This window comes from Sceloporus undulatus, chromosome 1 (assembly GCF_019175285.1).
Source record: "Sceloporus undulatus isolate JIND9_A2432 ecotype Alabama chromosome 1, SceUnd_v1.1, whole genome shotgun sequence".
NCBI lineage: Eukaryota > Metazoa > Chordata > Lepidosauria > Squamata > Phrynosomatidae > Sceloporus > Sceloporus undulatus.
Genome location: NC_056522.1, coordinates 355,125,494 through 355,138,275, shown reverse-complemented (window position 1 = coordinate 355,138,275; position 12,782 = coordinate 355,125,494). Strand labels below are relative to the sequence as shown.

At 40.1% G+C, this 12,782-nt stretch overlaps 1 protein-coding gene across 9 annotated transcripts in view; it reads left to right on the top strand.

The window, feature by feature from the left end:
- Positions 1–12,782, top strand: part of CLMN (calmin) — a 112,651-nt gene that overhangs the window by 83,553 nt on the left and 16,316 nt on the right. For all 9 annotated transcript variants that reach the window (XM_042445865.1, XM_042445858.1, XM_042445859.1 and 6 more), the window contains 3 exons: positions 2,546–2,638; positions 8,672–8,862; positions 11,113–11,306. In XM_042445865.1, the coding sequence (XP_042301799.1) occupies positions 2,546–2,638; positions 8,672–8,862; positions 11,113–11,306 (478 nt within the window). The remainder of the gene's footprint in view (positions 1–2,545; positions 2,639–8,671; positions 8,863–11,112; positions 11,307–12,782) is intronic.

Sequence of the window (12,782 nt, the reverse complement as noted above, 5' to 3'; positions counted from 1 at the left end):
GGTCAGGCATCGCTTTTTGAACATCCAAAGGGATTACCCATTAAAAATTAAAGATCGTACAATTCAAGTTTTTAAAGACTTACCTTCAGAAGTTTTGAGACTGAGAAGGGAATATGCCTTTCTCACTAAGCGTTTAAGAGAATTTGAAATTAGCTATAGGTGGCTATTGCCAGAAGGATTACCATTTTAGCTTAATAATAAACAATTATAGTTAGAAATAGAGAGGAATCAAAAAAAATCTATGGACCTACTTAGAACTCATCAAAAAGATTTTAAAATTCAAAGACCTAAAAATGGAAATAATAAGGCCAGTGACAAAGATCTTCCAGACCTACAGGCAGAGCAGTCCCTCAACAAAGATGATGACTTACCCAACAAAAGTGAGATAAACCCTAATGGTCCTGATACAAGATTAAACTCTGATGATGAGCCCGTTAGCATAATAAGTAAGCAAGGAACTGAGTTTGGTACTAACACAAACATGTTCCGAAATTATCCAGATATGGATGTACAGACTCTTGACAGTGCATACCAACCAAAAGATACTGATCCATTAGATGTGTCTGTGTCTGTGCATGTGTGCAGGTATGTGTCTGTGTGTATTCTGCTACACAGGGACAACAGTTCTCTCTCTCTCTCTCTCTCTCTCTCTATATATATATATATATATATATAATCGTTGTCTCTGTGTAGGAAAATGCTTTCAGGGCATCTATATGGAAATATAGATGGGGTATGCTGTTTAAATGATGCATGCATCCTAAGAGGCTGGAAGCTACAGCAAAGCCATGGTCCAGTCCTAAGAACTGGAGCACAGCTTTGGTGCAGCTTCTGGCCTCTTAAGATGTGTGTATCATTTAAACAGCATACCTCCAAAGTGACCCAAAGCAGCTTTATTTTGACCTGTCTGTTCCAGCCCTCAGTCAAGCAACCAGCATTTATAAAGATGCACAGTTAAAAGATGGATGAAAAAGATAATATTATAGATGAGCCTCCCAAGTCAGCAGAGAGAGGTTTTGTTTTTTCTCCCCTGAACCTAGTTTGCATTGGATGTGCATTATGTTCCAAACACCCACAAGCTCAGATGGCACTCCAAATGAATAATGGTTCCCTATCCACACATTCTGGATGCCAGAAGGCAGTACACCATGTGGAATCTGATAAATTTACTTGAGTACAGCAGCCTCAGATAAGCATAATATAATCAAATCAAAGGATGCAAACTATGAATACTTCATCTCATTAGCATTGAAAAATTCAGAGAGCTGAAGGTCAAACTAGTAATTACACTAATGCATAGCAGACATGTGTCTTAATTTCCCTGATTCCTTCCCCCTAGTAGTTTGTGTATCCTGATAAGACAGGATTCTGTATTTCCCTATTCCATTGCAGGGTTGGAGCTAGGTAAGTAAACATGGGATACCCTGGCAACTGTCCAGTCTGATTTGTGTGGAGTTGGCTCTCATGCAAATCATAGATCAGGATATATTGAGGTGGGGGGGGGGAGAATGTTGCTCCACCAGCTTTAGCAACATGGTTCTTAAAAGCCATTGCCCTAAAATATGATGCTTTAAAACTCTGAGATGCATATTTCTTTCATGAACCATAATTGATACTTAGATATATTCCTGGAAACACCAAGATTTGAATGAAACCAATGCACCTGAATTACTTGATTCTAAAGTCCTAGTGGAGATGTAACTTGTCCAGTCTATTAGGAAGGATGCGCTGGGGGATACAAATTTTGTCAACTTTTCCCTAAATAGCCCTAATATATATATCTGGCTAGCTATTGTGGGACAAGAATTATGGATTTGATAGGTCTTTGTTCTGATCCAGTATGGATCTTCTTCTTTATGATTAAAAGTGGGGTGAGTTATGAAAAATGGCTTCTGTGGCCATTTGAGAAATGGGAAACAAAGAGACATAAAATCCAAGGAATAAAATGTCAGTGTGTCATTAAAGCTTAATATTTCATCTCAGCTCTACAACTTCTTTCACTCCTGTGTCCAAAGTTGGATTGCATGCCTATGGAATCTGTTTTCTTAGGTCCAGAATGATGGCTGCTGTATGTTGAAGTAAATTTTCTTCACACCACAGCAGATCTTTCCTTTTGGACGTCTGCCCTGCCTAAAGTGAGCCATCGCTTCACATCAATATCATGTTATAAAACAGCACAGCAGATTGAGAAATGTGGATAGGCAAAGAAAATGAACGGCTAGTTCACCATACTCTATGCAAGTCAAAACCTTGCCTAGTGTAACTGCAAACTCAGGCATTGTCTATACCAGCCTTCTGTAATTCAGCACACTCTAAAGTGTTGAACTGTAGCTCCTGTAATCCCCAATCACCATGGTCATGTAACTTGGTTGTAATGAGAATTGCAGTGCAACATATTTGGAGGGTGACAGGTTAAAGAAGGCAGCCCTATACTTCCTCTACTGTTTAGGTATCACAAGTGTATATTATGTAATTAAAATTCCATTCCTGTGAATGTCTTTCTTGTATAGCATATTTAAAAATCCTTCAACCTGTTTTTCTGTAGGTAAAGCTGGTTAGTATTGATGCAGCTGAAATAGCAGATGGAAACTCGTCAATGATATTGGGCCTGATATGGAACATAATCTTGTTTTTTCAGGTAAAAATAAAAGTGGTGCTTTAATTGCTTGTTAGCTATTCCTGTGACATTTTTCAGCTTCAGTAGAATGAACAGAACAGAGATTTATGTAAAGGTCAGAGAGTGAAATAAGGTTCATGCTTTCCTTTGTATCTCTTTTCTCTCTAGCTCTTTATTTTGCTGGAATTAACAATACAGTACTGTAAAATCTGCAACAATAACACCTGAGCCTCATTATACCTTTCTTTACTTTCCTACTTCTCATTCCTGTTCTCCCAATTGCTCTCATAAAGAGATTTCTGAATCAGATTACACGAACCCAGCTTGACACGTGGACATTTGGCTCCTGTTGAAATCCACAATCAGATGAAACTGTATGTGTTTGTGTGTGCACACCAAAAATGTCTAAATGCTGCTTTGTAGATGTTTAAATGCTGGTTTGTAGATGTCTAAATGTTGCTTTGTAGATTTTGATATCTGTGCTCCCGAGACAGCATGAGAGTAATGCTAAAAAAAGCCCTTCAGTATGTGTTGCTGGCTTAAACTGAGATTGAAACAGAAATGCCCTAAAATGAATAAAACCAACAAACCTTTTAGACATGTCTGTCTCCAACCTTTCTAAAATTCTAGTATAGATGTAATTCTTCCAGTCTCTTAACTCTGGATAAGAGTTTGGGGGGCAAGTCCTGGCCTAGGTACCTCCTTCTGTTCACCCACTGCCCTGGGCACGTTTTGTCAGCTCCTTCCTGGGTGGCTTTAAACCTATTGCAGTTCCATCTCAAAACATGGACAGTCCTGCCCAGATTCCACATCATAGTCTGAAAATGGAGTGTGAAAACTGTGGCTAAAGGACAGCTTGTGAGCTCTTCAGATATTACATGTATTGTGTGGTATTCTGATGAGTAATTGATATGGGACTTCCAGGAGGAGAGGCATCTCAGTTCTGTAGAAAAGATCTTAGCAGCTGAATCTTTAAAATTGTTACCCAAGCCACTGCTGGAAAAGAGGCTCCTACACAAAATAGTGGAACAGAAGTATGATGACCTAGAGATCCCACACTCTTTCTTCCCCTCACATAGTCCATCCATCCATCCATCCAAACACTTCATTAATCCATTCCCCCTCATTTTTTTTTATTTCTTACACATCCTGTCCCCATTTCTCTATTTCTGCTTCTTCTCCTTATACCCACTCATTTTCATCTATTCACTCAACACACTTTCTCACACACAGATAAGCAAACTTCTCAACCCATATCCGCTATCCCCATACATATTCTCTGGCCTTCTCACTCTTCCTTCCTGGAGGCAGTAATATTACCATCCTTAATAGATTAAAAATAATTTTATTATTTTGGAAACAAAAATGTTTTATACAGTTTTGTTTGGTTGTAGAATTATGATGTTTGGTATATGAAAAATACAGTCCAGTCAGATAGTAGTTACAAAGTTAATTGCTCTTTCAATTTCTCTCTCTCTCTCTCTCTCTCTCTTTTTTTTTACAAATGAAGCTACAAGGTCTGAAACTGTAAGGAAACTGTTGTTTTGCCACTTTGTTAGGAACAGGTAAAATTGTAAAACGGAAAAAATAATCAACATTAGTAAGCATTAGTAAAACATATAAAGTTTATTTTGTTTCTTCTAGTCATCAAAAGTGTCATGCAGGCATAAATATCCATTTTCTTAAAAAGAATGAGAAAAGGAGATTGGAAATTGCAATGATCAGATAACTCTCACCGCTCTCAGTTACACTGCAGAAATAGTACAGTTTGACATTGCTTTACCTGCCATAACTCAGTGTCATGGAATCCTGAGATTTGTAGTTTTGTGAGATATTTAACCTTCTCTGCCAGAGAGCTCTAGTGCAACAACGAACTATTTTCTGGTGTATAAGGCGATGGGGGGTATAAGGCGACCCCCAAGTTGCCCGCCAGCAGCATCCCTGGCCTCCTATACGGGGGTCTCACGGTTCCTTACTTCTCGGCACTGCCACCGCTGCCGCAGCCACCACTGGGGATCCTCCGATCCTCCAGCGGCTTCAGAAGTCCTCCGCTGAAGCCGCCGCCGCCACCCGGGATCCTCCACTCCTCCAGTGGCTTCAGCAGAGGACTTCTGAAGCTGCTGGAGGATCGGAGGATCCCCAGCGGTGATGGCGGCAGTGCCGAGGAGTAAGGGGCCAGCTCTGGAGCCGCTTCCCCGCTGCTGCCTTTTGAAAAAAAAATGGCGGCGAGCAGTCGGGATAATGGGATAGGTCGCAGGGGGTCACTGGGGCCAGGGTTCGGAGGCAGTAGAAAGCAAGGGATGATGGGATAGGTCACAGGGGGTCACTGGGGCCAGGATTTGGATGCAGGAGAAGGCAGGGGATGATGGGATAGGTCGCAAGGTGTCACTGGAGCCAGGATTTGGATGCAGGAGAAGGCAGGGGATGATGGGATAAGTCGCAAGGGGTCACTGAGGCCAGGGTTCGGATGCAAGAGAAGGCAGGAGATGATGGGATGGGTGGCAATGTGGCAGAGAGGACGAGATGGCATGAAGGAGGAGGGGGGGATGAAGAAGCAGGACGCAGGGGGCCAAGGGGGCGACATCGGAGTGATCTTCCACACCAGACCAATTCGAAGTGAGCTTGAAAGTGAATTCTGTGAATTCATTTTTTTCCCAATTTTACCAAAATGAGGGCTCACTTTGGAATCACTGCGGAAGTGCCACGGAAGGAGTGCCCATAGAAAGGAATCTCATCTGATAACACATTCACGTTATGATGTGAATTCTCATTGTGGACCCACAGTCACCCCAGATCTGAGCTCCAAAAATCCCCCAAAAGCCCCATGTGATATACTCCATTGTATTCATCATTCTTAAAAATATATTCCAAATCCATTTTTTTACCATTTTTTAAATCTAATTTTTTTTTGGGGGGGGGGTTTCCTTCCAGAACAAAGGCAAATGAGTTTTTCTGATTTTTTTCTGTCTTCCCAGTTTTTTCCAAGACTGCACCTCTCTAGAAGCTATCAAATATTGCAACATAAATTTTCACCCAAGAACTTTCCAAGTCTATGCTATTAACATAAAAGTAGCTCAGATAGGATGACAATCCATAACCATTGGGAATGGTGCTAATGTTTTTGCTATTGTCTAGTAAATGAGAGCACAAAGAAATTTCAGGTTGAAATGCCAGTTCCTTACCAAGAGAAATTTACTGTTTGTCTCCATCATTGTGCCAGCCTGCACCTGCTTTGTTGCTATTTAGCAAGCAAAACACAGTTAGGCAAGTATGAGCTGTGTGAATATCAACAGATCTAGATTGCCCCAAAGATTAATCAAGTTTTCAGTGGGTAAAACAGGACAGAAAACACAGCAGGACAACTGTCCTTCACTCACCCTTTATCTGCAAACACACACTATTCAAGCAGAGAGACAACCAAAGGGAGGAGAGGTGAGGCAATCTGGACTGGGTACAATGATACTGTCTGTTGCCGATCTCTTAATCACAAATAACAGATAGGGATGTTTTGCTTGCACCAGACTATTTTTTGGACTATTACTCTCAGAATTTCTCATGGGATTGTAGTCCCAAAAACAGCTTTTCTGTGTTCTAGTTCGTACTGGCTTATGGTCATATTAACATGACCTTCTGCCCTCTTACCTTGGAAATAAATTCCCATCATAAGCTTAACTTTTGCTGGGCCTCAAAGTGTGCCTGCTTTCAACCATCTGTATATCTTCCAAACCCTGTTATAGTTTTCCTCTGGCCATTTGATACCTTCTCTGAGATTGCTGCTTGCTATTTTCCAGATGACTATATTTGCCGTAGTTTATGATGAAATTTGTGTTGTACAAGAACACTAACCTGAATCCTTGGGCTTATCCTTTTAATGAATTTCCAAAGGGAGTTAGTTTCTTTGTTTACATTTGTTTATTCTAGTAAAAATAGTAAAAGCTTGGATCCGGAGCAGACCTTGAAACATTAGGATTGAAAATCAATGTAATTAATCCTGCATATTATAAATTTGGAGCTTAATTCATTGTCGCTAACATCAAAAACTTGGAGTAGTTTGATTTGTTGGATTGCACTAGTTACCGTAATTTTTCACTTAATTCATTCATGTTCCAAGCAAACCATGGGATTTATAGAGAATGATGTTTTGATTTTTACAGTCACCCCCTACAGGCTACTAGATTTTAAAAAGTGCTCCTTTTCTTAATGCCATCTCCAGTTTAACACTTTCAGGTGTATAGGACTACAAATAGTGGAGGATGTTGAAACCTGTAGTGTAATGCATCTGGAAATTACCAGGTTGAGGAAGGCTTTCTAACAACCTGTTGTATTAAATTGCATTATTTATCTACCTCTCTTTCTTTCTGTCACCAACAAAATGCATGCTGTTCACTCACCTTCTTAATTTTATGGATTGTTTGTCTGGATTGGAAGAGACAAATAAGGAAATATATGTCCAATTTAGTTACAGAGTGCTGCTGTACTGAAGCACATGGATACAAAAATCATTTGAAGACTGAAGGGTGGACAGTTCTTAGGAATATTTGTTAGTGTGTCTTAGCATATTCTGTATTATGAAATAACTTCATCCTCTACTTTCACATTCAGAATCAGCAAGCTTAGTAAGCAGAAATCAATGCTAACAGCATATGTTTTTCATACAAGGGCCAGGCCCCAAATTCTATGTCTACTTTATCCACCTTTTAATAATCACAGCTTTTTACTGTCCAACTGAACCATTGATAATCTGGTTCTGCCATGCACCATGTAGATGTGGTTCCAAAGGGAGCTGCAGGACCAAAGGGAAATGGTCTAAAGTTATTTCCTTTTCATTCTCCATTGGTAGCCTCAATTGCAGGGAGAGGAGACTTTTTCATCTGAAGAGTCACATTTCCTTGCTGTAATCTTTCAGGGGCAGCATGTCAATGGAGGATGGAACTAAACCCCTTAGCAAATGATTCCCCTTCCTGTCTCACTTCCCGTTGCTCTTTTTCCTCCATAATTTAGCAGGCTACTGAGAAAGAGATACATCACTCATGCAGAGATATACACTGATAATTTATGAAGGGCTTCTGATATTAAGCTGAAAGCCAGTCCCTTCCGTGTCTGTGTTTCTATGCAATCATGCTGTGATCTAATGTGCTCCTAGGATTACAGATTGTCTATCCTTGCTCTATGAACTACATTCCCTTTTGTGAACAGAAGGATCTCTTCAATTTATGGAAAGGTCATCCTGGTTCTAGTGATTATGCCATTCTGATCATGGCAACCCTGGAAAATGTTGTAAGAGTCGTTCTTGCCCCCCCCCCCCTTCCCAAGATGGTACAGAGGTTGATCTGAAGATAGTTTGGCCAGAATCAAATATTGGAACAATTTTGAACTGAAAATCCCAGAACCCACCAAACCCCTCCAGCTTGGTCACATGGTACTTTGGGTTTCTGAAAGCTGTAATAAAATAAAAATGTAACTCTTTCAAGCTCTGGCCTGATTCACACCATCAAAGCATGGTGTAGTGGTTTCAGCATTGGACTATGACTCTGGAGACCAGGGTTCAAATCCTGGCTCAGCCATGAAACCCACTGAGGGGAAGTCACAGTCTCTCAGCCTCAGAAGAACTTCTCTAAATTACTGAAGAATCTTGTGGAAAAAAAACCCTTGATAGGGTCACATTAGGGTCTCCATAAGTCAAAAATAAGTCATCAACTCTTCAATGCTCTAGCCTGATTCATGCCATCAAGGAATTCTTGTATAAGAGCAGCTACTTGATTATGGCATTTGATTATGACACATGATGATTATATAATTCAGCTACCCAGCCTGATTTGAGTCCTTTTTTGTATTTTACCAAGGGACACATACTTTCAGATGGCATGAAATTGACCCCAGATGCACTCTTGTGCTTAGTGCAGGGTTACTTGGCATGAACTGAGTTTTTGTGATATCTGCAAGCAGCCACTTGCCTGAAGAAATGAATAGTGTGCTTCTTGTCCTGAAGGCAGCATGGTGGTGGACTGATTGGTTCCTTGTTTCTGACCCTGACTGTCCTCTTTTCCCTTACAGATTAAGGAACTTACTGGCAACCTCAATAGGAACTCCTCCTCTTCCAGCCTGTCATCAGGGCCCAGCGGCCCTGATTCAGACACTTCTCATCCCAGCACGCCTAATGTGGAGAGAAGCATGTCTATTTCAGTGAAGGATCAGCGAAAAGCAATCAAGGCTCTTTTAACCTGGGTTCAAAGAAAAACAAGAAAGTAAGTCTGCTCCCCTGCCCCTAAAAAAAAAAAAGACATCTTGATCATCACAGTTGTAAACAACACTGTTGCTCAGATGCAAGGAGGAAAGGCCCTTGTTTTAAATGTGGAAAAATGCAAATGATAATTTAATGCCACCAATAAATAGAATAAACTGTAGTTTTGCCTATTGACAGCCAGGTTGAGGTCTGCATCTGGATATTCTGACCTGTTCTATTCCACAATGTTGTGTGTTGATAACAAGAACCTGTTGGGCTGGGGAAGCATTTATTTCTGTGCACAAATCCGTAGTGTGTATTTAATAACATTAGAATAGGTAGCATGTTCATTGTTATTTCTGTTCATGGTGGGGCTTAGGATCCATGATCCTGCCTATCAGGAACTGAACCAAAGTTCACCCTATCAATGCCTTCCCCTCGTATGCCCTTTAGCTAGAAAGCACAAAGCTACACTCCAGAGGTTGACAACTTCTATGGGTGAGAGAGGCTGTATTAACCTTTGTGGACCACTATTTACTATTTTCTAACTAAAAATAAGTTGTTGTTTTTTTAAAGTTGACTTCCAGTTTGCTTCCCAGCTGAAACAAAAAAAAAGGGGGGGGGGTTCCTGAGCATAAAACAGCTTAAGGGTGCAATAACTGGGTGAAATTGCTTCCCCTCCTGAGGCATTTTTTGTCATAAACTGTATTTTGAATATTGGGGTGGCAGCTCGGGCTCCTCAGAAAGGACCTTGGAGGCCACACTTTTCCTGTCCCTGGTATGATTGAATTGTCTCTGGAAGCATGATTCTTGGAAGAATTCTTTTAAATATCCACACAACACAGAAGTCACATGTCTGAATGGAAACCTCACTCCATGTTCAGAAGTCAACTGGACTAATTGAATCTGTGTTCAGCAGAGTGGCCATAAGACAGCATTTTCCACTCCACCTCAAGGAAGGAAGCTGACTTAGGGGGTACAAGACAGGCTATGTTCATCACATGGCTTTGTCCTCTAATACCTTACTGCCTGTCCCTGCCCCCCTCTCACACACACATACTGAAACAGTTGCTGCATTCTGCCTTGTGGCAGAGCTAAGTGATTTTCAAATGGGGAAGCAAGCTGAATAAATTATTGCTGTCTTGTCATATAATCTGCCCTATGTTTGGCATTGGTAATGGGTTAATATATCATTGGGTTGAATCCAGATGTAATTGTGTACAACTAGGCTAAGGAAAGCAGAATTCACCATTACCCTTTGTTCTCTACAGCATCTGTTTCCAGTTCCCTGAAAATTATTCACATCAGGTCAAGGGACTCTGCTGGATAGGGTGATCTGTGACAAAGTGGTATCTCCTAAAATTAATATATGCTACCCATGGCAGAATGCACTCAGCCAAGACTAGGCAAGGGAGGGCTAAGCCTTCCCACAAATGATCTGGCAAAATTGGACTACCAAGACTCCTATGAAGGTGAGCCTCCCCAGGCATTAGCAATCAAGTGTACTACATGATCAAGCACTAAGAAATATTAAAACAGCAATCATTGTTGAGCCTTCCTAGAAATAATATGGCTTCCTACAATTTGTGCTATACAAACCTATTTCAAAATAAGCTCCACTGAACACATAGAGGCCACTTTTATGTACCCATTGCAGTTTTAAAATACTTCACATTGTTAATGGATTCTAATGGATAAAATCACCCATTACTTGAAAAACAAATAATCAGAAAGTTGGAGAAAGAATGGATTCCAGCCAATGGTATTGGTAAACTGTATGGCTGGACACACAAACAATCAATAGGATACGTTTCAGTTATCATGGAAGACAAAATAGAGGAAGAAATGTCAGATAAAAATAAATAAAGGGTAGATAATAACAACAAAATGTTATAATTTATGTTATGGAATTCATTTAAACTAAAAGCAAATTCAACAAGGTTGGATGAGAAGTCAGTAATGCGTCTTAGAAAGTATGGTATGTTTTATGTATTGTTTATGTTATTTATGTCATGTATGTAGATAAGTGTTGTTTATGGTTTGTATAGTATGATATAGTAATGAATAGAGTTGTTATTTTAAGTAAAAAAAATTTAAAAGGTGGGGGTACTTTCTTGTGAACAGAGTCCATCTCCCCACACAGAAGGCAAACTGTGGAGTCAATCCTAAGTAGTTTCTGATTCTAGAATGGTATTTCATTGTAATCATTTCCCATGTCACAGGAGTTTTGAAGGGGGCTCTTTGTCACTCTTTTTGCTCCTTCTATCTTTAGGTATGGCATTGCAGTTCAGGACTTTGCCAGCAGTTGGCGAAGTGGGATTGCATTTTTGGCTGTTGTCAAAGCAATAGATTCTAGCCTAGTAGACATGAAGCAAGCTTTGGAGAAAACACCCAAGGAAAATTTAGAGGATGCCTTCAACATAGCACAAGACCAGCTGGGTATTCCTAGATTGCTGGAGCCAGAAGGTAACATGTTCATGTTAGATGTCTTTTATGTGTGCTTTGAATTTACAAGCTTCAAAGGCAACAATGCAAACAGATCAAGCACTGACCCTTTTGTTCACCCTTATCACTACCCATAAGAGGAGCTGTACTTATTTTCCTTATTCTTACAATGACATGGTACTGAGTCATTTGACACATTACAAGGGTGTATCCAGCAATTCAGTTTAGGAACTTACTGTTGTGGTGCTCACAGTGATAAATAATTATTTTAAAGCTGGGGTGGTCAGTGTGTGGCCCTCTGGCCACATGTGGCCTCCAACTCATTTGCATGGCCACAAATCCTGCTCTGCAGATTCCCTTGGACCACCACTTTTCTAGCAAAAAAAGTTAATTTTCTTCTCCTAGACATATCCAGAAAAAGTGGCTCACATTTCAGCTAGGTCATTGGGGACCCTCTGCACTGTTTTAACATTAAAAATAAAAAAAAAACTAGCAACTAGCAATTTATTCCATGTGGGGAGCACCTCTGGTGGTGTGTAGAGCCCGTGGAATGTCTGAAGGCAGAAAATTGTTCCCGAAATTGCTGGAATACGAGCTTTGTTTTAAATAAGCAGACAAATTGTTATGAAACTGAAGAACAAATCTCATCCATCAACAGGTGCCTTTAAAATGTGCCCATCTGACAGATTTCTCCCAAATGCTTTGGGAAGTCAACATTCTAGAAAATGCTTGTTAAAATATATTCCAAAGGGTCATTTTATGCAGAAATGTATGTGTTTATATGTGTGTTCACACACATGAATTAGTGTGTGTGTGTGTATTCTGCGATGCAAGGAAAAATGGTGGAAATGAGAGATCTCTGATGAAGTGAACTGAAATCCAGGAAGGTTTATGTTGAAGTAGTGCTACTCCTTTATTGTTGTTGCAAATGGTTGTCAAATTGGCTAATGACAGTGCTATGAATGAGAAGACATCGAAGGCACTCTGTTATTAAAAATCCTGCTCAGGTCCTGGAAACTCAGGGCTGTGGCTTCCTTGATTGAATCAATCCACTTCTCTTGTGTTTTCTTCTTTCTCTATTGTCTTCCATTTTAGAAAGCTTGAGGTAAAGATCCCTCTTCTCCCATTTTTTTCACCACCTTATGCTGAATCAGACTGACATGGCTATCTCCTGGAAAAATTCACCATTTTTTATTTATTATTTTATTATTTTATTTAATTAATTTATATCCCACCATTCTCCCCAGAGGGACCTAAGGCGGCTCACAAATAAAGCCTTTAAAAATGTTATAAAATTCAAACAATTAAAACATCTATATAAAATCACATAAAATATACACAAATTAAAAACAGGCTAAAAACCCACCTGCTCCATAAAACCACCTGCTATGTATTATGTACAGAAAGCCTGCCAGCATAAAAAAGGGTGGTCTTTTTTAGTAATGGCCTGACCACAACCTCCTTTAGACAAGATGGAAATCTGCCTTGCTGCAGTGA